The 25794-nt window shown below is 43.0% G+C and overlaps 3 protein-coding genes across 15 annotated transcripts in view; 1 reads left to right on the top strand and 2 right to left on the bottom strand.

The window, feature by feature from the left end:
• Nucleotides 1–140: 140 nt before the first annotated feature.
• Nucleotides 141–5687, bottom strand: LOC113410875 (von Willebrand factor C domain-containing protein 2-like). 2 transcript variants are annotated; one of them, XM_087960128.1, is made up of 5 exons: nt 5463–5687; nt 4813–5376; nt 1580–1709; nt 658–825; nt 141–254 (listed from the first exon to the last, which is right to left on the bottom strand). In XM_087960128.1, the coding sequence occupies exons 2-4, from the start codon at nt 5137–5139 to the stop codon at nt 665–667; spliced, it is 618 nt and encodes a 205-aa protein (XP_087816254.1). In that variant the 5' UTR covers nt 5140–5376; nt 5463–5687; the 3' UTR covers nt 141–254; nt 658–664. The 2 variants fall into 2 exon arrangements, with proteins under 2 accessions (XP_087816254.1, XP_026521438.1); XM_026665653.2 differs by having other exon boundaries at nt 141–825.
• Nucleotides 5688–5738: 51 nt separating this feature from the next.
• Nucleotides 5739–16585, top strand: CCDC24 (coiled-coil domain containing 24). 4 transcript variants are annotated; one of them, XM_087960141.1, is made up of 9 exons: nt 5739–5774; nt 7362–7561; nt 11252–11418; nt 12615–12722; nt 13400–13489; nt 14533–14587; nt 15356–15425; nt 15591–15714; nt 15998–16585. In XM_087960141.1, the coding sequence occupies exons 2-9, from the start codon at nt 7406–7408 to the stop codon at nt 16362–16364; spliced, it is 1137 nt and encodes a 378-aa protein (XP_087816267.1). In that variant the 5' UTR covers nt 5739–5774; nt 7362–7405; the 3' UTR covers nt 16365–16585. The 4 variants fall into 4 exon arrangements, with proteins under 4 accessions (XP_087816267.1, XP_087816265.1, XP_087816269.1 ...); XM_087960139.1 differs by lacking the exon at nt 5739–5774 and adding an exon at nt 5955–5976; XM_087960143.1 differs by lacking the exons at nt 5739–5774; nt 13400–13489 and adding an exon at nt 5956–5976.
• A 127-nt stretch (nt 16586–16712) lies between these two features.
• The window catches only part of SLC6A9 (solute carrier family 6 member 9), a 57073-nt gene continuing 47991 nt past the window's right edge, over nt 16713–25794 (bottom strand). For all 9 annotated transcript variants that reach the window (XM_087960136.1, XM_087960132.1, XM_087960138.1 and 6 more), the window contains 9 exons: nt 24793–24925; nt 24059–24193; nt 23823–23926; nt 22868–23105; nt 21119–21253; nt 20895–20994; nt 19577–19677; nt 19074–19244; nt 16713–18936 (listed from right to left, as the gene is read on the bottom strand). In XM_087960136.1, coding sequence (XP_087816262.1) covers nt 18721–18936; nt 19074–19244; nt 19577–19677; nt 20895–20994; nt 21119–21253; nt 22868–23105; nt 23823–23926; nt 24059–24193; nt 24793–24925 — 1333 coding nt within the window. In that variant the 3' untranslated portion in view covers nt 16713–18720. The remainder of the gene's footprint in view (nt 18937–19073; nt 19245–19576; nt 19678–20894; nt 20995–21118; nt 21254–22867; nt 23106–23822; nt 23927–24058; nt 24194–24792; nt 24926–25794) is intronic.

A 25794-nucleotide genomic window follows, 5' to 3' on the forward strand; every position in this document is an offset into this window, starting at 1 on the left:
TCTCAGCAAGGCCAAATTTAAAGACATTTCCAAAATACATTATAATTTCTCTCACAGTTTTGATTTTAGGGGGTAGAAACCTGAGTAATTGGCCCAGGAAATTATACGTATAGTTGCACAGATGTAGAGGAAAGAAAAGCTGTTTTATAAGGATCCTTTATTGTCACTTAGCCAAAGGAGTACATGTCGATGAAGCTATTCAGTATTCACATTGTACAAAATAGGCTGTCTTTTGAGTGGAAGTGACTGGAATTCTGGGGAAATAGATAGGAAAATACATAGGAACAGATAGGAAAATCAAATCCTATATAAAATATAGCAGAGATTGCTATTGGCAATGTGTTTGGGGAGCAGGGATAGGAAAGTTGTTGCTTTGCAACTGTTGCAGAAGCATATAACCCAGCAACCCTAGCCAGGAGTGCTATTGGCAAGGGATGATGGGAATTGTAGTGTAGCAGCAACTGAAGGGTCTTTTATGGAAGGTCTAGATAGCAGGAGTAGGGAACTGGACTCAGATCAGGGTCTAGGATAAGTAATTGTAGTTTGGAGTTGGCAGAAGAGCATCTGGTGGGGTCTTTGTAACTTAGCCCTTAAAGAGATTATGAGATGTGGTTAAGAAACCACTTAATATTTAAAGGAGTTAGGAATGGTGCCTACTTGGAATTCAGCATCTTGCCAGCTGCTCACATTTAGCTAAGCGGTTTCCTTCCCAGTAGCCAGCATCTTGGCCATCGTGACAGCGGCAGCGAATACAGGGACTGACCCAGATGTTCTCTCCAGCAGGAATAATGTTGTGCTGGCTCCCATCTACATAGCAATTTGGTCCTGTGGGAATAAAAGTATTTTCTCAACGTTTCACCCATATGCTGATATACCGTGAAGATAAAACAACAGAGACCATCAGTCATTGACCCTCTAAATGTAGCTTGCATGAGATATCAGAAAGAAAATGGATGTTCTATGTGGGTGTGGCATAGAAAAGGCAAATACAGGTAGTCCTCACTTAATATTCACAAATGAGCCTGGAATTATGATTGGTAAGTTGAGGTCATTAAGCAGATCACGATGTGACCTTATTCGATTTTACAATTCTTTTTATGATGCTCACAAAATGAATTACCACAGTCATTAAGCGAACCACAAGGTCATTAAGCAAATCCATTTGCATGCAATGGACATTTTTTGCCGGAAACCAGACAAAAAAAACACCCCACAAAGTACAAAAAAAGAAAAAAGAAAGAAAGCAAATTGCAGTTATACAACCACAGGACACTGCAACTGGTCATAAATACAAGCCAGTTGTCAAGCACCCAAAATCCGATCATCTGACCACAGTGTGTATGTGTGCAGCAATCATAGATTTGAGGATGAGATTGTCATAACTGAACAATTGTGAGGACTGCCTCCATTCCCATATTTTGGAACATAAGTAAGAGTATAACTTTATAGTACTTATATTAGCCACAGAAATCTAACTTGTTCTTTACATTTCCATTAGGGCACCCCTCAAAGAGGAAAACAAGGGCCATAGCCCAGTGGTTACTTGGGAGTGGCACACCTTCCCCTTTTAATTTCTCACCTTCCTTGCAGATGGGGCAGCAATGGCCTTTCTCATAGATGGGATTGACACATGGTGGAGGGGCACAGTCTGCTACCAGGCAGCGGGCAATTCCATCCAATTCGCAAGTACACTGCTCACATTCAGAGGGCTGTGGGGAGAACAAAGATTGGTCAATGGGACACAGCAGTTTTCAATCATTCCTCTATGTGCACAACAGCATTGGAAGAATTTATTCCCAAGCGGTGCCCATCCTGTGTAATACTTTGCAACATACGTATTTTTACAGCCTGACGCACTTATTTTGAAGGTTATTTCTGCACTGTCACATTTGTCATTCTGCAAGGTTCTGGAAGACGCCTTCTGGGCAAGCTTGCCTCTTCTTTTTCTTCATTCTCTCACTACAGTGACTCTCTTAGTGCTGTGTGAACAGTTCACTATCACCGCAGTCACCTAGTAAGTATTTGTAAGACATAATCAGTCCCCTTTAAACAAAAACTTGACAGAGGCCACCTTTTTAGAGACAAACAAGAAAAACTGATTTCAGTATTGATCCCATGCTTAAGCAACTTCCTTCTTGCTTACTCACACTTCCCTTTTCAGGTCCTGCAGAAGTTTCTTCCAGAAAGAGTTTTTCTAAAAAGCACTAAGAATAAGATGCTGCCATGTTGCTATTGGGATCCTGCCAGCTGAAGAACCTCATATTTATGCTCAAATCTGCCATAATAGTGTTACGGCAACAGGTGTTTTTTTTTTAAAGGCAAGTGTGTGATCCAAGCAAGTGGGATAAAGACATGCCCAAAAGATTTATTTGGCAGAGATGTCACTTCTCCATAAGTGATACATTTTACCACTATTTTCACATTTTTCTGCAATTTTGCAGCACTTGCAAATGTTTTCATAGACTTCACAATACTAAGATGACACCATCAGAGGGCACCATTCATTCATTCAGGTTGGCTTCAGTTTTAGGAGAAATGCAAGCCTCCAATAGAATCTCTTGAGCTATTAGCCACCACTTTTATACAGTAGGAAAAATAAATAAATTTATGTTCTGTTTGTGCATGTAAAGATTGTGGTGTGGCATTTCACAGCAGGATGTACTAAACACATCTACAACAATGGATGCGATCCAGTAATCCTATGACAGGATCTGCACTTAAATACTCAACAAAGATGTTACTGTTATTTTCAGTTCATTATATCTCTAGTTAGTAGCAAAGCCTACCTCTAGTTTTAGGGAAGCCAAACTAATGATAATGAATAAATATAAATAAATAACAATGAGCTAGACCCTATCCTCTTGTTCCCTTCCTGCCAGCTACCATATTTACTTAAAGATAAAACCCTCACATTATTCTTCGCTGTATTAAATTCTTTCTCCATTGGACCAGCAAATGGTTATATAAACTCACACCTCTATTGAACTGTTGGAATCATTTTAGTTGGCCCCATGGACATTATATAGGCCTGTTGCCAAAAGACACAATCAGAATCATAAAACTAAAAAAAAGACTTGTTTAATATAAGATGCTTTCCATGGCTTCTTAAAAATCCCCAAAGACTTTCCATATCTGATTTGGCAAGATGTTGCCCTATTCTAGTGATGTAGAAAAGCATTTTTTTTCCTTCTTCCTAAATTGCTTGTCTTGTTTCTTATACTAAAATGTAATCACCTTCAGCTAACCACATATTTTTAAAAAAGCTATTTGCCAACAACATTTCACTTTTAAACAGATGCAAGGTGTTACACAGTTTTATTGTTACTTTTACTAAAAATCAAACATGCAATATTGTACCCATCAGAGGTGGTATTCAGGAGGTTCTGACCAGTTCTGGAGAACCGGTAGTGGAAATTTTGAGTAGTTCAGACAACCGGCAAATACCACCTCTGACTGGCCCCACCCCCATCTATTCTCTGTCTCCCGAGTCCCAGTTGATCAGCTGGGTCTTTTGTTGCCCTGCACAGGAGAACGGAGCTGGAAAGCAGGTTAGTGGGGTGGGAGGCTATGGAGATTTTGCAGTATCCTTCCCCTGCCACGCCCACCAAGCCACACCCACCAAGCCACACCCACAGAACCGGTAGTAAAAAAAATTGAATCCCACCACTGGTACCCATCTCTAAAAAGTTCTGGGCAAAGTTCAAAATTTAGGCCTCTAAAAGGGCTGTTCGTGCCTCACAAACAATGGAAGGAAGCACTCTTGTTTCAGCAAGCTTGAAAACAAAAATATGCCACTTTTTAAAGTGAATTAACTTTAATGAATTTAAAACAGTTCTGTTGGCACAGAAGCATGAAAAAAGTTGGGGCTGCTCTAATGAATAGGGGAAGAGGCTTACTCATGAGATCCAAAGCACTTCTCTCAAATCATTTTCAATCTTACTCATGAAGGGGTGAGAGGAAAATTAATGGGAAGGGAAATAAATATTTTTGATGAACTAGACTCTATTTCCTCACTGCAAAACATCTTAAGAATACTCAGCAAAATTGACAGCAAGGACATTATCTGCCCACTGTCCAGTTATGAGGCTTTGGCCCTCACTTCATGGGAGTGATTCATGAGATTCTACAGGAGTAGTAGAGCAGGCTTTAATCTTCCACTAGCAACACCTTCATCTAGATCTGTTTATTCAGCTATTAGGAACAATCTTTGTCCCTCCCTCATTGCCCAGTTCCTCCTCCTGCCAGCAAGTTCTTTGGCCTGACAACTCACCTCTTCAAAATACATTGCAAACCATTTTAGCAGTAGCCAGAAAGAAGGTCCCAAAGTAATTTAGTGTCCAGACTGAGAGAAATAGAGGATAGTGGAATAGACAGCATTTGTACTGTAGGCAACAAAGTCCTTATTTTACTTTTGTGCTGTCAAGACCCTTTGGTTTTAAGAAGCCTCTTTTTTCTAACCTAATTTCTAATCTAGTGTTTGTCTGTCACCCACCTCCCTTTCCAGTACGCTGTAAGAACACTCCTTTGCAGTGGCAATTCAGTTTCCATTTCATAGCCAAACTATGCTCCACGAAAACCAGGTCTTGCCTGTGGAAGTGAACAAGCCCGGGCTATATTGTTAACGTCCCAACTCGGATCTTCAATACTTCTCTCGACCACTTTATTTGTTAGCGGCTTTCACTTTTAGCCCTGGTTAAGGAGGTTCGCGCATTCAGAGTGGCGGCCACCAACCCATCCCTGGCCTCGGTGTTGTTGCCGGTTGGTTTTACACACAGACAGACAGACAGAGCAGCGTTCGTTTGCTTGCCTCACCTGGAAATGCTGCCCCAGTTCATAAACCTGTCCTCGGTGCTCACAGCCGACGCGTTCGCAGCGCGGACAGCAGTCGCCCGGATAGTGGCTGACGTGAATGCAGGCAGGCGGCAGAGCGGCGCAGTCCGTGCGGGCACAAGCGGGCCCTTCCGCCGTGCACTCGCACTGGATGCAGGGGTCGCTATCCAGGGAATACCATTCCCCTCGGAAGTACAGGCTCCCATTGGCATCGCAAGTGCTGACTGGCCCCGCCAGCCCGGGCTGAGTCCCCCCCAGAGCAGCCAGGAGCAATGCCAGGCTCAGCCGTTCCAAAGGATCCAAAGGCATGGCGCGAAACTCCAGGGGCGGCTGGGCAGAGCGGAGAAGCGGGTGGAGAAAATCCGTTTTTCTCCGGGCAAAGGGATCCAGGCCGTGGCTGACAAGCAACCTGGCCGGCCCTGCGCTCCTTTTGCCCTTTTGTGCAGCCGCCCGCCCCGGAGTGAAACCCGAGCACCCCTTCCCCAAAAGGGAGGGCGGAACCTCGGAGCTGGGAGGGGTAGATGCATTGCCCCCCTGCCTGCCTGCCTGCTTTGCCTGCCAGGCTGGTCCCGCGCTCCACCCCGCCTACACATACACATACACACACAGCCCCCGGACCTTCCCCTTCGAACTTCGCACCTCGAAGGATCGCGCTGCCTCCCGGTTCCCGGCTCGGATGCCCCCGCGCCGCCTTTCCCCTCGATGCCCCTTTTTTTACGGCTCTGGGAACGCGAACCGAGGAAGAAATGCAGCAAGCGGCCGGGTCGGATACATTTCCCGCCCTTTGCAAATAGGCTGTTTCCGAGGATGCTGGTCTGCAACGCTGGGCTCGCGGCTGTTTCAGCTTTCCGGACGCGGCTCCTTTAAGAGGCGAGGTTTCCGAGGAACGGGGGGAGTTACCATAGAGACAAGGAGTTGATGCTCCCGAGAGCTCGCGCGGGAAGGTGAAGAATTGGAGGGGGAGTGGAGGGAGGGGGTTCTCCCCACTCCCCGTGGGGCTGCGGGCAGGGGGTGTTGGTCAGTCTGCGGGCAAAAGCGAGAGGGGGGCGAGGAATAAAGTTGGCAGCACAGTCGAAGCTGGGCCCAATGGAGGGGGAGACTGCGGGGTTAGCTCAAAATGGTGGAGCTGGGGATAATGGAGAACAGGTGGGCTTGTTGGCTTGCAGGGATTAGTGAAGTCTTCCCAAACCTTTTCCTCCTTTACTCCAAAATATCCCTTTTTTTTTTAACCCAATGTAAGTAAAACGGTTGAATGTTCTTTTTTGATTAAAAGTAAATGGGTTCGTTGGTTGTTATGCAAAGAAAACACTTGAACCAGATTTAAGTAATGTTTATTTTTATTTATTTTATTTATTTATTTATTTTGATTTGTCAATCGCTTACAATACCTATTACTTACTTATACCTATAAGTATATACACAGTTATGAATACATGAAATGGGTACATATAAGAAAAATGAAAGAAACAATAGGACAGGCACATAGGCATGTTGGTGTGCTTATGCACGCCCCCTACAGACCTCTTAGGAAAGGGGTGAGGTCAATGTACCCAGGTTGGGAAAGGTCTGGATCAGTAGGTCTTAAATTATGAGTTTGATCTATTGCTTAATGGCTTCAGGGACTGTAGCTATACTTTGTTGTGAATGATTAATACACAGTGATGATGATGATGATGGCTGATCACACCTTTAGGTTGGATTTGGCAATTTTATCAACCTGTTGAGCCCTTCTCAAAGATTTGGGATAGGCAGATTTTAATTATTAATTTATTTTATTTTATTTTATTTATTTGATTTGTCAATTGCTTACAAGACAATAGGTATAAGTATAAACATGAGTAAGAATACAGGAAATAGGTACGAATAAATGGGGACAATAGGACAGGGACAGTAGGCACGATGGTGCACTTATGCACGCCCCTTACAGACCTCTTAGGAATGGGGTATATAATACAACATTAATAATGATGATGATGATGATGATGATGATGATGATGATGTGTCGATCGTAGACATTGCCATATCTGGTGACAGCAGAATTGATGAGAAACAACTTGAAAAAAATCACCAGATATCAAGACTTGAAAATCGAACTGCAGAGACTCTGGCATAAACCAGTGCAGGTGGTTCCAGTGGTACTCGGCACACTAGGTGCTGTGCCTAAAGACCTAGGTGAGCTCTTAAAAACAATTGGCAATGACAAAATCACCATTGGTCAACTTCAGAAGGCCACCTTGCTGGGATCTGCTCCCATAATCCACCGATATATCACGCAATCCTAAACACTTGGGAAGTGTTCGACTAGTGATTTGTGATACGAAACCCAGCATAGTTATCTCGTTTGCTGTGTACACTGTTGTTTTTTGTGTCAAATAACAACAACAACAACAACAACAACACTTAAATGGTATTAGTCTTAATGCTGCTTGTGAAGAAATGGGGACAAATTGCCAGGTGTCCTTGCATTGGGCGCCTGTCACCTTCTATTTAATCCATATACCGGTATCTCCTTCTTTCCTCTAATGCATTAGAGCTGGGAATTTCTATAGTTACCTTGGAATTGGACTGTGCCCCCATGTTCCCCTTGCCCAGCTTCTCCTGGGAGCCCTTGAAGCCAGTGCCATCGCTCTGGAGGATGATAGAAGAGCAGCTTGCGCCCAGCGAGAGACTGGAAGTGAAGACTATTTTGGGAATTGATTTCGTGGAGCACAGCTTGGAGCTTCATAATGAGGTTTGGAAGAGGAACTTCAGGCCGACTGTATGACCTGAAAGAGTGGTTTATGCATTTTCCTATTGAAATAGTGCATATAGAGGGGCTACAAAAATCTCATTTGAATGGGTGTGGATAAGTGGTGGGATGCAAAAATTTTTACTGACGTGGCTTGGTGGGCGTGGCAGGGGAAGGATACTGTAAAATCTCCATCCCTCCCCCCATCCCACCCCACTAACCTGCTTTCCAGCTCCTTTCTCCTGTGCAGGGCAACAAAAGAAGACTCGGGAGGCAGAGAATAGATGGGGGCGGGGCCAGTCAGAGGTGGTATTTGCCGGTTCTCCAAATTACTCAAAATTTCCGCTACTGGTTCTCCAGAACGGGTCAGAACCTGCTGAATACCACTTCTGATGTGGATGGTGTCAAGAGAGTTACCACCTTCACATTTGGGTCCCTTGAGTTTTTGGCAAAGAGCTTAATTGAATAAAAACTTCATTGTATTATGTATATGGAGCTGCTTTAATGTGGTGTGCTTTTTTTTTAACATGGGAACTGTAATCCAAATACTTTTAGAATACTAGGTTGGGGAAAGGTGCTTGAAGGTACACACGTAGGACCCCACCAGCCAGTTTGGTCTAGTAATTAAGGTCTCAGGCTAGAACAGAGGTCTCCAAACTTGGCAACTTTAAGACTTGCGGACTTCAACTCCCAGAATTCTCCAGCCATCTATGCTGGAGAATTCTGGGAGTTGAAGTCCGCAAGTCTTAAAGTTGCCAAGTTTGGAGACCTCTGCCCTAGAACATTAGCCTATAAATGTAAAAAATATACTTTCCCCACTGGAAGAATATGGTAGGCACTTCCAGTCAAGCCGTTATTGTGAACTTATAGTGCCTTGTTCACAGAATTGAATTGTATATAGGACACAACATACATCATTGAAAGTATATATATTTCTACTTTGTCTTTCTTCCCGGTGGGGGGAAAAATCCTGTCCAATGTCTTTTGACTGGGAACCTTTAGAACAGAGGTCTCCAACCTTGGCAACTTTAAGACTTGTGGACTTCAACTCCCAGAATTCCTCAGCCAGAATTCTGGGAGTTGAAGTCCACAAGTCTTAAAGTTGCCAAGGTTGGAGACCTCTGGACTACAAAGCAGGAGACCACGAGTTCTAATCCTGCCCTAAGGGAATTAGAAGCTGGGGTGACTTTAGTCAGTCTCAGCCTAAATCACCTCACAGGGTTGTTGTGTAGAAAATAGGAGGAGAAAGGTCTATTGGATATATTCGCCACCTTGAGTTTTTTGTAAACATAAAAGAGATGGAATACAAATAAATAAAAATTAAACAAGAAAAAGAAAAAAGTGAGGATACTAGATATTTCATTTGTCATTTACTTTATGCCCCATTGATATGTTTGGCTAAAGTTTCTATAATGTTTTGCCAGTATTATATTGTATACTTGTGGTTCCATATACTTAATTTCAGCAGTCTGTGCAAAGTTAGACTGTGTTGAGTTCTGGAGAAAATGTCTCTCTTTTCACTGCTTTTGAAATATATAGATATTTCTCCCTCCAGTCATCAAATTTTGGTCTCAAGCAATAGCATGCATGTATTCATTATTTTATTGTTCAAGTGTTGCTGTTGTTTGTTTTTGCTTTTTTAGCCAGTTCAATCGGGGTGCCCAAATTGCTTTCAATGTCTAGTTTAGATCCTCTAAGGCAGGGGTCCCCAACCACCGGTCCGCGGACCGGTACCGGTCCGTGGAACAAGTCCTCGCTGGTTGCTGGCGCCGCCATCTTTTGATGGCTTCGGTGAGCTTTTCCGGAAAGCCATTTCTACCGAAATCACGAGCTTGCTCGCCTCTTTTTGATGAAAAAGTGCTTCGGTGAGGTCACCAGAAGCACTTTTTCATCAAACAAGATGGCGGCGCCCAGCTGATGTCGGACCGGGCCGCGGCATAAAAAGCCAGCTGATACTGGGTACCGGCGGCATAAAAAGGTTGGGGATCACTGCTCTAAGGGATATTTATCTGCTCCGAGAAGGCCAAATTGTAAGAGTGAATTCTCTCATCTGCAAGTTTCCCTTTTGACTCATCTCAGCTGGCTTCTAACACTTGGCTAGAGTCCCTAATACCTGCTATTTCAAGCCCTTTGTTCTACTCCAGTCATTCACACCCTTTATTCAGCCTGGGGCAAAGAACAATAAACATTCCAAAATCCTTTCTCATGCTAATGGATTTACTTCTCTCTGCATGGATTAGTTAAAAATATACTATGCCTTTAAAAATAAAGAAAATAGAAGAAATAACATGGGGAGGATGGACAGAATCAAGATATTACTAGGATGTTTCTGGAAGTGTTGGGGATTGTCCCCAGGGACTGGTTTGTCAGAGGTCAGATCTGATTCAAAGGCACCTAATTCCCTGCCTACCAAGACCAACTGGTATGCTTTTTCCATCTATATCAAGGGTCTCCAAACTTGGCAACTTTAAGACTTGTGGACTTCAACTCTCAAAATTCTCCAGCCAGCTGGAGTTGAAGTTGCCAAGTTTGGAGACCTCTGATCTATATCTTCTTGGAGTCCATGGCTCCAAAGCATCAGGATTTCTATTGTAATAGTAACTCATCACCCCTTTTGGGACTTCTTACCTACCTTTCTATTTCCTTTTAATTTCAAGCTGTCACGTGGCACAAGGGATACCTAACTTCACTTCTCTGCTCTTGTCCCCAGTCAGGACAGCTGGGACGTTGTCCAGTAAATTAATTGTATTTTTGTTGATATGTAGGGTCAGGAAGGGAGTGTTGGAATTTGTCCTCCAAAATATTATAAAAGGTAGCTCACACAAAGAGACATAAAAGGGAAGGACAAGCAAGATAACATATCTATTGCAATCTTCCTCTTTTCCTAAGATAGGATGGGCAACAGTTATTATTTTGAGACAAATGACAACTACCATGAGCTGTGGCCAAACATAGCTGCATGTACAAGTTTGGAGAAAAGTGGTACAAAAATGTGATAGCACTTTAAGGAAACTTGCTGGAAAATTTTGAATCAATTTTGTTTGGTAATTAAGACATTGAGCTGGTCCTAGGATTTAAATCCATCATCAGCCACAGAAGTTCCTAGGTGACTTTTCACCAATCACTGCTAAAATGCCTTACTGGATTGTTGTGGAGAAATAAAAGAGAGTACTGCTTTGAGATTATGAAGAAAAGGTAGGATATCACATAAATGATTGATTTTGACATTTTGGAAAGGCATCAGATATTTTCAGAACCTCCACAACAATTTTTTTACCAATCTTGCAGCCTACCTAACATGTAGAGTTGTACCATTGTATTGAAGATTATTCAAGACTGAATCTGAACCCCAACCCAGATTTGATCTTGCAACATTATCCTGGGTCACATATATTTGCCTTCATTTGTGAAGATTATCCAGGCTACATTATGAATTAGTGTTTCAAACAAGAGGGAGAGTTTCTGGGTTATCTTGCTTAATTTTGCTTATGAATCTTTGAACAAAGAAGCATCTGGAATGTAGCAGGAATGCTACAAATCTAGTCTTCAGGTGTGTAACTATTTCTCATGATCTGGGCATGTGATGGAAGGGCATGGAAAGATTAACACGTGACCTTGGGATTTGTATCATGCAACTCTAAATATTTTGGGATACGTCCGATGCACAGAGTCAGGCCTCCTTCCTCTTTACAGGCAAAGACTCTCTTGGAATTCTACCAAGAATTGCAATTGGACCATTTTGAGCAAAGACCTGATAACTGCATCTTGCTGGCTGCTCCTCCCCATCTGAAAGAGCTAGTAAGAGAGGAGATTCGCCTGCTCCTGGTTGGCTTGCAGCAAAAGGCATTGGAGGAGGGCAGGTACTGGTGAAAATGAAATGCTTCACGGTGAAGGTCTAACCTGTTCACAAGTTCTAAAATACTGCCTGCAGGACTACAAATTAAGGTCTCCACTCTTCATGGAGAGAAAGAAGCTGTAAATCTTTAACTCAAGAGTCTGTGGACCAGGCTATATAAAACTTCCAAATTCCTTGTGATTTAAATTCTCCAGAAATCATAATGTCAAACTTTATGGGCAAGAAAGGTGTTATTTCCCACTTCTTTTGTCGTGATGATGGGGGAAAATAGAGAAACTCCCCCAATACTATTAGGCATTTCCTGATACATAGAACTTACACCTCACTTCTGTCTCCAACCCCCCCATGTATGTACATGTCTCACAACAGCACAACTCCCACATTCAGCTTTTATTTCTAGTGTGTATGATCCACGATCCATATATTGAGGCCAGGATTATGTCTCCCTCCCTCTCCAAATTCAAAAGGATTCAACAGAATGGGGACCAGGATCAACCTGAGCAAGGGCCAGATGTTTGCCTCCCACTTTGCTGCTGTATAAACAATAGAAAGGGCACTGAGGACAATTAGAATGGACAGGCCACAAGGAAAATATTTTTCTTCCCAATATTTCAGTTATACGCTGGAAACAAGTTTGTTTTATTACCCCTCCAGGGTTTTCTTCACTATCTAAACCTTGCTGTCTCTCAGACCCAGCCTTGTGTAGTTTGGTTAGAGGAGTTCATCCCACATTGTCTTTATTCTAGCCACTGCGTCATCATGGCACAGTGGTTAGAATGTAGTCTTGCAGGCTGACTCTGCCCACTGCCAAGAGTTCAATCTTGACCAGCTCAGCCTTCCACTCTTCTGAGGTTAGTAAAATGAGGGCCCAGATTGTTGGGGGCAATATACTGACTCTGTAAACCACTTAAGAGGGCTGTAAAGCACTGTGAGGCGGTATATAACTCTAAATGCTATTGTTACTGCTATTCACATGATTGAGTGAGTTTAAGCCATGGTTTCTTTCATACAGCGGATAGGGGGAAAGAAGGGTCTTTTGGTCAAACTTGCATTTTTTTTTAGTCTTAAGGATGTTTATCTAAATGATTTTAATTCCATATTCCAATACATTTATGGCTGCAGTCCTTAAATGTAAGAGATTGGTGGCCTACTCATGACTCTATTATTTAGAAGATTGCCTCATGTCTGCTTATTGCATAGGGACCACGACTGTGCCATTGCTAAATACAACACACATGTGATCAACTTTGCTTTCAAGACAAATGCTGGAGGTAATCGGCCGTCATCCAGGAGCAACAATCTCATCAGGTAAAACCCAAAAGTAAACTTTATTCAGCTGTCTTGTATATTACATATCTATTGTAATATGTTAATTCTTATATACATGTTTCCCCCCCCCCTTTTTAGATTATTTGGGGGGGGGGATTGTTATATTATTTTTATATTATATTATTGTATACATTGTATTTTTTTTTCATTTTCTTCCTAGTTATGTTTATATGATAATGGGAGAGGAAAGAAAGAGGGAGACACAGACAAATAAGTGTTCCATTAGACTTATTTTGGATAAATATAATGAAGTTTTAATTAATAGTATCTAAGTATGCATCAACATATAAGGGATGTTTGCCTAGGTCCAGTATTTTGACCTGGTGACTGTAGTTTTTCTGACTTTGGGTATTTGGGCAAAAACTGGTCATGAACGGCTTTCTTGTTCATCTACCACTGGAACTGAAATGCATGCTGTGTTAGGTGGGTCAGTCACCGCTCTGTAATCTCCATAGAGGAGAGGGAGTTCAGGACATTTGCAGACATGCAATAAAAGCTACTAACAACTCCATCCAGCTTCTGCTTCCCATTCCTGGTCTGAGCTGCTCCGTGCCAGAAGGCCTAATTGTGGACTTGGAATCTTGCCTGGCTGAAGGAAAAGCTGGCCTTTCTTAAGCTGTATGACATTTGTATTAATCCCCTTTCTGTTTTCTTAGGTCATTGTCCTGTAACAGCACAAATGATTTGGAACCATATTCTGATAAACTGAATATAACTCAGATCGGCGAGATAGCCTCTAGACTTAGGCAAGTTTGCATACCTCCTTCCTTTCTGCTTTATATTTTTCTTCTAGGAACAGTTATTAGAAGCAAGGAGTGTAAAGAGGACTTGTAAGGGAGATAAACAGAATTGCCAATGGTAAATACGGTAAATAATGGATTGGCTCATCAGAAATAGGAGTGCTTGTGGCAGCAGAGCATAAAAATACATGCCAATGAGCCCAACAATTTGTATTCAGAATTTCTTCCTCTGCTCCCTATATGATAACCTGCATCATACTCATGAAAACAAGAACAGGGAGGTCTGCAAAGCATCTCATTCTGATTTCCTCTGCCTGCACATGTGTTGCATGTTTCCTTCTGTGTGAATATAGTGAATGGATCAGTTGTTGCAGAAGAGCTTTTGAGCATCAATGCAATGAGAACTTTTAAACTGGGAATCTTAGTGAAACAGCCCTATTGCACTTGCTTCTAAAGGCATCGTGTCAACTTCTGTCTTGAAATCTTGGCCTGAATGTATCTGAACTTCCATTTCTTTCCCTCTTTGGAAGAGGCAGAATGTGCAACCTGCCCCATTGCATTATGGGATGCAAAAATGTGGTTTTCAGGAAAAAGGATCACGAAGCTGACACCTCACTAAACAGTATATAGTACTATGAGTTCTAGGAAGTTGATATAGGAACGAAAGGGGTCCTAGTTGCAAGGAATCCAGCACAAAACAGTTCACTGCTCAGGAGTTAGGGAAATTTTGAACCAGAATGCTAATATTCTGAGGAACAGAAGCTATTAAGGTTAGGAGTGCTTGTGAATTTTCTTATTGAGCACTTCAGTTAGGCACCTCCCTAACTTGGATTTCATGTCATCCTCAATGCACTGAATTCCTATTGTAAAAAAGTAGCTGATGTCCGGTCTTCTAATTCAGTTTTGAATGGCTAGCTTCTATAATGGGAAAAGACAAAAAAAAATATTGAAGGAACCTGTGGAAGTCTCATACTCGGTATCTGCAGTTGGTGATTGTTTACTTTCTCCCAAATTCTGTCAAGCTTTATTAGAATCTCATTTTTATCTAGGACTTTGCTAGAGGATGAATGCCATGCTCTGGAAAGATACATTACACGTTTACAGGTAAGGATTATATCTCAGCTTTCCCAGAGCTTCTACACTCCTGCACTTCTAAACATCCAATTCAGATTTTGGTCATGGGTCTATGAGGCTGCTTTGTACACCAGTGTCGTTAAACTTCATTCTCAACTTGCTCTTCATTTAGAATATCCAAAGTGGTCCAGTGATCTCCTCTGCTTTGGAAGCTTGTCTTACGAAGGACTCACAATCCTATGGCTACAGTACTTAGGTTTTTCAAGGAGGGAGTATTATGTAATGAAGATATGTTTGACTTTTATCTCAGCTTTGTAACTAATTAATTAGGTGCCGTTCCTCTCATCTTCTCTGATCTGAAGGTGGTGGTGATGATGAGTGCTGAGAGATGTAGAGTAGGAGAAGTCAGTGGTATTTTTGGTGTGCAAATGCTTTGGATGCAAAGTTGCTACAACACTACCCCCTGCTGTTTTTCTCTGCTTTTCTGAACCAACTTTGCTCTGTGCTCTTTGCACAGGTATTCTGGGTAATATTGTCGCAATGACATAGGAATGAAGAAGGCTAACACAGGCTACTTTCCAGGGAAAAGGAAACTTAATCTCCTTAACTTAAGGGACTGGGTGTGTATTGCTCATCTAAAATAGCTTTCTGTTGTGATAGGGGCATGTAAGAAGGGGGGAAAGTAAAACACTTCTGTGTACAGAGTTCTCAATGTATAAACTCTTTTGGGAAAGACAGGTGTTCCTCTGGGAACTTACACATTTCAGCCTCCTTTCAAAACATTTCTTTGATTTACAGAACCAACTAGAGGAAGTGCATCAACATGCCACTGAGCTGCAAGACAAAATGCATGAACCTACCATGGCTGGTATGCAGAACTCTAATCTCATGCCTTTATTTAGAATTACACTGGGAATTGGAAAGAGGGTTTTTCTAGTATAGACAGTATAAACAATTGGGCATAGATTATTTCTAAGTGCTAGTGTTCTTGGGCTTATTGTTTCTCCATCTTGAAGTAATCCTCTGTCCGCAGAACTACAGGAAGAGAAACGTGTCATGGAGCGGGATTTGCAATTGAGCCTGCCCAAGTCATGTCCTAGGCCTCCTTCCCCGATGTCAAACCAGCTTGGGAATAGCACCCATTTGTCTCAACTCAGGTAGTATGAAAATGCTTGCAAGCTACAATACTAAGAAGAGGTGGAAAGAGCAAAAGCCTTCCAGGAGAAAGTGAGAAATTTAATTCAGTCTTGATTTATTATTACTCTATCTCCAGAATTTTGAAGTAACATTTTTGGAATTTGTTCAGTCCACTTCAGTGGAGTTTGGAGATCCATAAACTCTTCTGCAATGACTCAAATTTCTGCAATTGTGTTACTTTTGATGGAAAGATGCTTAAATAAAACCTTTTGTATCACACAACTCTTTCTCTTTATTTCACAGCCACCCAAGAGGCTTAGTGAAAGAGCCAGGATTTGGACAGCTCAATCCTGCTTCTAATGAGATTGCTTCTCCAGATCCCAGGGATCAGATTACTCTACTCTGCTATCGGCCATCACCCCGATGGAGCCATTCAACAAGAACCCCTTTGGGATGGTTGCATCCAAAGAGTGAGGATTCCAACCAAGGAAGGAAGGACAGTGACACTAAGCTGCCTACAACATCAGGACATCCAACTGCTTCAGTTGATAGATCGGCATCAGCATCAACTTGGGAACCTGCTTTTCTTCCCATGCCTCCTACAGAACCTTGTCCTCCGTCTCGCTTTTGTCCCCGTGTTAGATTGTTGCAGTGTAAAGGACCAAGCTAAGAAAAATAGAACTTCCTCTTCCTCTTGACATCTCATCATTTGCTTTGTGGCAACAGTGCCCACTGAAACTGTATGCTGCTGTTTCCTATGCTTGACATGGGCTTACTGTTTTTGCTCATTCTTATGTTCAAATTCATGGATTCCAAAGAAAGTAACAAGGCCATGCTAAATAACCCTTCTTCTGTACAGATAAGTGTCCTGGGAATGCAGCAGTGCCCCCTGGGATCCTTCCTCCTCCTCCTCCTCATCTCCATTACTCAGTACAATAATTCCATGATAACATTAAAGAAAAGGCACAGCTTCTCAAATTGTCCTTCCAATCCCACAGAAAGAACTGTACATCCTGGGTTCAGGAATATAAATTTCATTAAAATCTATGAGACTTTAACAATCTACAACTGGGAGAGTCACAGTATGGGAGACTCGTACAATTATTGCTATGAACAATGAGAGGTGGCAGTGGCAGCTGCCACACTCTACAGGAGAGGGAGGGACAGACATGGAACCATGCATTAAATAGTGCATTTTCAGTACAGAGGAGGGAAAGGGTTGGATGCTGGCAGCTTAAGGTAAAAATGCCATCATGACATGAAGCCATCTGTCCTATCTGTGCATTTGGCACTTAAAACCATGGCCATTTTGCCCATGTCACTGGCTGGGGCAGTTACACTGTGGGTAGGGACCAGACCCTTGCTGTTGGCATTGGTAGCAGTTGTGCATTCCTGGGAGCTGAGGGATGCCCCTTACAAGAAGTTTGGCATTGATGTCCCTACAAAAAGTTTGGCATTGGTGTCCTGGTATCATTGCTGCCACAGGATAAAGGGCAAGGTAGTGGCTGTCAGGGCCTCCTCCAAGGCCTTGCTCAGGATAAAGTGCAGGCAGCAATGCTGAAATGAAAATATGGGGCAATGAGGCAGGAAGACACAACCATTTAGTTACCGCCCCCTCCCCATTCGAGCCAGTGTGAGAACCTGGCTTGTGTTATGAAGAGATCGTCCTGCCATGAGAGACTGGTGCTTCTGGCCAACTTCTTCATGACTAGCATAGGAATAGAGGCTTCCATCCCCACTGGGAAATGGTAACCCAGGGTCCAGGGCTAACCAGGAATAGCTTTTGTGGAAGATCATGTGTTCTGACCTTTGTGCTTCCCTCAAGTTGCAAGGGCTGGTCTTGGCACATCATCGACTCTTAGCACCATGGTTGGCTCTGCTCCTTTCCCTAGAGATGGGGGCGGGGGCAGGGCTAGGTCCCAAGGGTCCCTTGCAATTGGAGGGACCCCTATTCAAATTCATTTGCTCCTCTGTCAGGGAAGAGAGTAAACAATGGCTTCAGAGGCTCCATTCCTCAGAACTCAAGTTCGGCTTCGGCGTAATTCAGTTCAATACTTTGCTCCACCTCTACACAGTGTGTGGCAGCAGCTTACAGGAGTTTCCCATAAGCTTGGGACTTTCCTAGATTTGAATCAGTCACATAGTGTGTCTATTAACTATGTGCAAGGATGTGTGTGTGTGTATGTGAAAGAGAAGGAGGGGAAGGGAGAGAGAGAGAATAATTCTGGACAGTTAGACAAATAAGGTTAGATTCTCCCTACCAATTATGAGACTTCTGGAATTTTCTTAAGCTCTTGGAACCATCATTGGAACTTTATATCTACAGTCCTGAAAAAGTTACCCCACTTTTCATAAAATACTAGACAAGTGGGAAAGCTGGGAAGGAATAGATACTGATGGGTAGTGTGCAGTTTTCCATGCATGTGTGCAAGAGTTCTCATAAAGGCAGTAGTCTAGCTGAAGGTTGTCTAGCTCTAGACTGAACTTCAGCCTAGAGCATCAGCTCATTTTTGAAACCACTGCTGACCCCCCTGCAGCACTCCCATTAGTTTCCTTTGTGGGGCCAGGCAAATAGCCCTGATCCAGGGCAGTGAGGGGACATATCATCCCCGGTAGATTCTTGATTCGCTGGACCCAGGAGTAGCTGCCAGAAACCATCCTGAAGGGATTTCTAAGCTTCTAAGACATCAACCAACCTTCCTACTGGTACCTCTCAAGGAACCCCCACCTAGTTAGCCAGCGCACACATCTCTGCCTCTGATCCTGGTCCTGGCTGTGAATTGGGGCCATCTGAGCATGACTTGTAAACATAAGGGTTACAAGATGGCACAGGGACACTAATGAGGTGGGTGGGATGGGAACTCATAGCCCCCTCCCCCAGAGTCCTGCACAGCCTGGGAGCCAGGGGTCCCCCACCCAGTGGGGGTACTTTAGTATATCTGAGCAGAGCAGGGTTTAGAGAACCAGGACAGGTGGGAATGGATCGATGCAAGGAGTGCTCCCTGCCCTGCCTCCCAGGCTAAGGTTCACATCATTGAGTCTTGGCTGTGGGTTGAGCCATTGCTTCCGATGGTGATGGCAGCCATCATGCCAGCCTCGTCGCTTTTGGGTTTCTCAGGGTTCAGCAGCTGCACCTCCAGCTGGGATTCTGTTGAGCTGAATGCTGTTGCGTAGCGGCCTGTCTTGTGCTCAAGAAGCGCCGGGCCCCACTCCCGGCTTGGCCGAGTAGCATTTTTCAAACGCTGCAGAGATACAAAAGGCAAACAAGGAGTTGGTGGTTTCAAGACCTGGTTTGCGGCGGGATCTGAGGCAAGCGCACCCATCATGTCCAGAAAGCAGCAGCATCTCCGCCCAGCTGCCCGCAAGCCCCCGTCCTTACCTGCAGTAGGGAGTCTCCTTCGGAGCGCAAAATGTAGTAACCTGCATAGATAGGGATGCAGACGACCGACGAGAGCGCCATACAGAAACCAATGGCGATGGCCCAGGATGGGTACACGTATGTGTTGTATTTGATCGGTTCATACTGAATCACTGTGAATATGAGGATAAACTGGAAAGAGAGGGGGGCGGGGAAGGCTGATTGAAACCAAAGTATATACTGCATGGCATCATTCCTAGTCTTGCATTCTGGGGACCTTCAAAAGCTCTCTTGATTTCTCAGACATGGATGTTTTTGTCACGGGAAGTAGAAAACCCCTAGCCTTCTCTCCCTCTCCCCCCCCACTTGCTTATCACTGTGTTTTTGTCACAGTGACAAAAGTAGCTTAGTCTTTATTCCATCCTGATTATGTCATTAGTCCCCCAGTCCCTTTTTCCCTCACTCCCAATCCTGTCTCCTATTATCTTTTGTCTTCCTCCCCTGCCCCCCCACTTTGTACTCACAAAGATGATGACTGGAGAGATGAACCTCCAACAGATCTGGAAAAATATGGGTGGTTGAAAACCCAGCATCATCTCAATGTCCTTGAAATAGCTCCGGTGCCCTGGATGAGAAGATGGTCAGTCGATTAGAGTGGAGGTATTATATAATTAGACACTAGGAACACTGCAAGAGTCCACAGGGTGTATTTCTTTGTTGTGATTCTCCCCGTTCCTCATTGTGGCTCCTTTGCTCTGCTCCTACCTCTATCACAACTCCTGAGAGGGAAAGCACAGCACAAAGGAAGTCTCTGCAATGAAGAGACTTGAAGCAAGTTCTCATTACTTAGTGGCAGAGTAACTGAAAGGGTTAATATCCAGACCAGAGAACACCAGGCAAAATATCCTTTGGGTCACGCCCTCTTGGGGCAATGGGTTCCCTCGGTATGGTGTAAATGTGATTGCAACAGCAGTGAGTGGTTCCAAGCAGTGGTGGGATTCAATTTTTTTTACTACCACTTCTGTGGGCATGGCTTGATGGGTGTGGCAGCGGAAGGATACTGTAAAATCTCCAATCAGAGGTGGGATTTGCCGGTTCTCCGAATTACTCACAATTTCCGCTATCGGTTCTCTAGAACTGGTCAGAACCTGCTGAATACCACCTCTGGTTACAAGGCAACACAATAACCTGACTCCCTAGACAAGTCTCCCCAAACTTGGCAACTTTAAGACTTGTGGACTTCCAACTTCCAGAATTTTCCAGCCATCTATGCTGGAGAATACTGGAAGCTGAAGTCCGCAAATTTTAAAGTTGCCAAGTTCGGAGACCTCTGCCCTAGAACACTAGCCTTACGCCCTTGAAACTTGTGCAAGAATGCCAGATTTCTGTACTAAATCTGCTGCTGTAATCTGTTTTTTTAACTACCATCTCTTTTTAGTTGGGGAGAAAGTAATCAGATCTGCACCTTGGATCAGCAGTCCTCTGAGCTGTGAGTGAATGTGTCCAGTGAAACCAAATACTGGCAACAGCCATTTGAATTACTGTGATTGGATATTAGTCTGGTCTGCATTTGAGTTTATGGACTCTTCACAAGAAAGAATTGAACAAAAATTCCTGATTGCAGCTTTTCCCTATCTGTTCCTTCTTCCAGGCTCCAAGGTCAGAAAACTATTCTGGGAAAGCACCATTTTCTACTCTTGAATCTATATAATATAGTTAATCTTTCAGTATTCCTGGCTGTCAGGCCCACAGGGGAGTTCTGGCTCTATTGTTCAAGTGCCATTCTTATTATATTCTTGAATTGTTCCAATTAATCCATGCAACTGGGCAGAAGATACTCACCATAGACATACATAATAGCAACACACATGATGCATGAAATAACCACAAGTGAGAAACTTGCTGCATAATTGTCCATCAGTGATAACCAATAAATACCAGCCTAGAGGAGAAACAAAAGAAGAAGAAAACAGTCAAGTCCTGGATTAAGCAAGCCTTGCCCCCTTTAGCCTTAGGATGAGAATGGGCTGTTTATTTCTGCCTTGCCCTTTAGCTCTCCCTCATACCTGTGTGGTGAGTGGGATACCTAGCAGAAAGCCCACCACAGCCACCCCTAGAGTCACAAAAGTCTTCCAACGCAATATCCATTCGTTTCCCACTTCATCCACAATGGCTGTGACAAGAGTTTCCAGGAGACAGAACTGAGGAAACATAGTGAAGAAGAAAAAAATAAAAGTTATACATACATGCCATGGAAGTTTTGCTCTCTCTTATCTTCCTTCATTTAGCAACCATAAAATCACACAGTCTCCCTTTCTCTCTCTCCAACTACAGGCAATCCTTGATTTACGACCATTCATTTAGTAACCATTCGAAGGTACAACAATATTGAGAAAAGTGACTTATCACCGCTTTCCACACGGCCGTCGCAGCAGCCTCATAGTTACATGATCAAAATTTGGATGCTTGGCAACCGGTTCATATTTATGACAGTTGCAGTGTCCCAGAGTCAACCTTCTCACAAGCGAAGTCAATGAGGGAGCCAGATTCATTAAACCATGTCACTAACTTAACCACTGCATTGATTCACTTAACAACTGTGGCAAAAAAAGTTGTAAAATGGGGCAAAAGTATTTAACAAGGGTCTCACTTAGCAACAGAAATTTCGGGCTCAATTGTGGGTGTAAGTCGAGGACTACCTGTGCATCAGTTTTGATTAATTTAAAGGTTGGAGATCAGCATGCTTCTTAAGTGAATCAGCACTTGGGGCAAATATACTCAGGGGTGGGATTCAAATTTTTTTAACAACCGGTTCTGTGGGCATTGCTTAGTTGGTGGGCGTGGCTTGGTGGTTATGTGACTGGGTGGACATGGCTTGGTGGTCATGTTACTGGCTAGGCATGACCAACTCAACATCATTCACATCGAGGCACGCATCTCCTTGCCTGGCCTCTCGTGACTGTAGAGATGCTGCAACAGTCGTAAGTGTGAAAAACAGTCATAAGTCACTTTTTTCAATGGTCACTCCACATAAGCGAAGTACCAGCAAAGGAGGGAAAAACAATTCCAGAGAAGTTCCTGAGACAGGAAGTCTAGTCCTGCCAAGAATGTAATAAGGATTAACAGAGGCAGTTTCTGTAAGCAACACCAGAATGTTTCCTTCCTGCCTTCCTTACAGGATTAGGCCAGTAATTTCTTCTAACAACCGGTTCTCCAAACTGTTTAGAATGTTAACAACCGATTCTAGCGAATAGGTGTGACTTGGTAGAATCCCACCCCTGAATATACTTTATTTGGGAGGAGAATCTGGCACTAATAGTTAAGTTCACTTTCCCCAGGTGGGTGTAGTCTAGATGTGTATGACTACAATTCTCATCATTCTAAGTTGGCATGAGAATTGATTATACAATTTAAATATAATAGGAGCTTCAGCTTGATTCCATCTAGAAAGCACCAGGATACAGAAGGCTGCCCTATTGGTACAGCTTCATTATGACCCAGTTTGCCATAAAAGGATTTGGAATGATAGTCATGCGGTATTAGAGTAATTACTCTCCATTTCCCATGATTTCCAAGCACCATTAAATCTTCATCTTTCCTTTCAACTAGATGAATCAAGTTTGGGGCATGTGTTTATGCATACATACATACCGTTTGCATACATACGGTTTGCATTTTAACAAACACATAATAGATGCACACTATTTTCCATTTATGTTTATTGACTAGTTTAGCTTTCTCTGGAGTTGTAGATTTCAGACATGTCGGGCTCTAGAATCCTCCCCAAAGCACGAGCTGCAAACAGCTGTGTTTACCTGTGTACCCAGCCCCAGCAGGATGAGCATGAAGAAGAAGAGAACAGACCAAAAGGGGGAAATGGGGAGGAGTGTCAATGCCTCAGGATAGGCCACAAATGCCAAGCCAGGGCCTTGGTCGGCCACCTTGGAGACATCCACGCCCAGGTGATGAGCCATGAAGCCGAGGATAGAGAAGATGACGAAACCTGCGTACACACTGGTAGCACAGTTGGTGATGCTGATGATGATGCTGTCTCTGTGGGTACACAAAGGTGGGAGAACTCATGAACGCCGCAGCTGTGAAGGGGAGCATCCTGAAGCGAGCCAAGAGATCTGCAGCTAGAGAAGGGGCTCCCATGTGTGATGTTGCAAGTAGGTTTAGCTACTAAAATTAGGAGAGCAATTTATTTTTATTGTTATATTTTATTTACACTGAACTATGTTTTAGTTAATTCAAGAAGACCGTATTCTTGCAGCCATCTTGAGCACCATTTGTTGGTAAAAGGATGGGATATAAACCCATCTGATAAAATATAACACGTTCTTTCTAAAGGTAATCTTACGAAAGCCACCCGCGGTTCAGAGATCCTTAGATGAAAGAAGGTAAAATTATTTAATTGCAAAGAACAAAGAAAACACAACTTCTGTTTCAATTTGCCAAATTAATACAAAGCATTACGTGAACTTTGATTGTGTTCATAATTAATCTGCATTCTGAGACTACTCCACTTCATGCTTTAAGACAAAAATAAACGTTGTAGTACCTATGTTTAAAAAAAAAAGCTCAAAAACTATGTATTGTTTAAAATCAAGTTCCTCCACAATGGGAGAGACAAGGATTCTAGCAGTTTATTACCTGACATCTCTGCACCATTTTCCATGCAGATTATTTTCTAGACATATGAACTACTGTGTATCACCCAAAAATCTCTTTGTACATCTCTTTCCCCATCATTTCTATCCAACATCATACCTGTAGCAGTTGTTGTGAAACTTGTTATACGATGCCATGGTGATAAGCCCACCCCAGGCACAGCCCAACGAATAGAAGATCTGAGAGGCAGCGTCTCCCCATACCTATCAAAGATAAAATATGTCACTGGGGAAAGAAAGAGTTTCCCGTGTAGTTTCAAATTGGAGGGAGGCTGTTGAGTTATGGCTCTGGACTGCACAGCTTACGAAGCCCTCTGTGATATCCCCTCTGAATACCTTTGCGTCAAGGATTTTGTTCCACTGTGGTGTCAGATAGTACGTGATGCCACTAACAGCGCCGTCAAGAGTGATTCCCCGCACAAATAAGATTGTTAGCACCAGGTACGGGAATGTTGCTGTGAAATATACCACCTGAAAGAAGGGGGACAAAGGAAAAGTTGAAGAGCATTCAGACATATTGCAAGTAGAAAGTAGGTTCTGGCAAAAAAAAAAAGGGGGGGGGGACGTGCATAAGTGCACCATCATGCCTACTGTCCCTGTCCTATTGTCCCCATTTATTTGTACCTATTTCCTGTATTCTTACTCATGTTTATACTTATATCTATTATCTTGTAAGCGATTGACAAATCAAATAAATAAATAAAAATTCCTTCTCCCAGAACTTTGATTTCAGCTGCATGACAACCATCAGCCTATCCAAACAAGCTTTGACTCTCTACCTCTTAAAATTAACACCTCTATTGCAGCCACTATAGTTTAACAAATATATAGTATTTAATAAGCATTTAGGAACATTCATTTTTGACTAGATTATAAACCCACAGAATGGAGATAAAGCCACTCTTATGTGACCAAGGATGAACATCAGGAGTGCTACGTCAACGTAAAAGAGCAAGTGGGAAAATAGTCCAAGACAAGGGTGTTTGCAGATGGTGTCAAAAGCCAATCTAAAAGCAATCAAGGATTTATATGCAGTGCAGGTAAATTAAGGAAGAAGAAACACTACTTGCTTTTCCTGAGGACTTCACACTCTTGATGAGGCAGAGGAAGACGACGATCCAAGAGACGCCCAAGCAACCCAGCAGGGGAAGCCGTACTTCACCCAGATTCCCGATGTCATTAGACAGCTTCAATACATACCGCCTGGAAAAAAAGATAGGAGTATAAGCTCCAGTTTGCAAGTACTTTGCATCCATCTCTAGCAAATGCACCAAACCAATCTGCATCCACAGGTCTCCAAAACTGACATTCAAGACCAACAAATACAGGGGGGATTCTAAAAGGTAGGATAGTTAACTGCCTTGAACAAATTTTAGAGTCAGAAATTAAGTACACTATATATAGATGTTCATCGTTCAGCACAATGAACTTACACCAACTTTCACCAACAGGATAAGACTAGCTCGATACCTGTGCTTCGCCAAGAAACTATGTGGTCGGGCTTAGTTTTTGAGGAGGAAAATAGGGGGGGATTCTGCCTCTGCCTACCAGCATCCATCGGTATTCATCTGGCTAGCGTCCTGTCAGTGTATGAGAGAGTTGAGGGTTGTTTGGAAACTGAAACAGTATTTGCTGTGTGAGCAAGGAGTCTGGGCATGGCTTGGCTCAACTGTTCTGTACTAAAGCTGCTTGGTGCTGTGAAACTAAAACTGAAACTCCTCTCCTCTGCTTGTGTTTTGTATTTGGAACATATTTCTTTTCAGGTGGGGAGGGGGAGTAGAACTCCTTAGCATCAGAGCATGTTAATAATAATATATGAAATACTAATGCTCTGATAGTCATTTTGAAAAATCCTTTTTTAGTGAGCACCTAGAAGCCAAGAGGAACATATGTGCCAAATTTCAAGTTTGTAGGCTTTACGGTTCTGGAGATTTTGTGATGATGCGTGAGTGGTAGTTCACTTTTATATATATATAGATAGATTGAAGATTCATAAGAATTTATGGAGAAATTTTGTTTTCAACCATCTCTAATAAGAAACTTTTTAAAATATAGGTGACAGTTAAGTCTAT

This window comes from Notechis scutatus, chromosome 3 (assembly GCF_049901735.1).
Source record: "Notechis scutatus isolate UNSWTSFEM ecotype Mainland chromosome 3, rNotScu1.2, whole genome shotgun sequence".
NCBI lineage: Eukaryota > Metazoa > Chordata > Lepidosauria > Squamata > Elapidae > Notechis > Notechis scutatus.

Excerpts from the sequence above, each read along its gene's own strand:
- LOC113410875 (XM_087960128.1), bottom strand. The coding sequence starts at position 5,139 with ATGCCTTTGGATCCTTTGGAACGGCTGAGCCTGGCATTGCTCCTGGCT. Across the intron at positions 1,710-4,812 it reads AACTGGGGCAGCATTTCCAG|CCCTCTGAATGTGAGCAGTG; the intron begins GTGAGGCAAGCA and ends TTCTCCCCACAG. Across the intron at positions 826-1,579 it reads CTGCCCCATCTGCAAGGAAG|GACCAAATTGCTATGTAGAT; the intron begins GTGAGAAATTAA and ends TTATTCCCACAG.
- CCDC24 (XM_087960141.1), top strand. The coding sequence starts at position 7,406 with ATGTTCCCCTTGCCCAGCTTCTCCTGGGAGCCCTTGAAGCCAGTGCCA. Across the intron at positions 14,588-15,355 it reads GATACATTACACGTTTACAG|AACCAACTAGAGGAAGTGCA; the intron begins GTAAGGATTATA and ends TTTGATTTACAG. Across the intron at positions 15,715-15,997 it reads ACCCATTTGTCTCAACTCAG|CCACCCAAGAGGCTTAGTGA; the intron begins GTAGTATGAAAA and ends TTTATTTCACAG.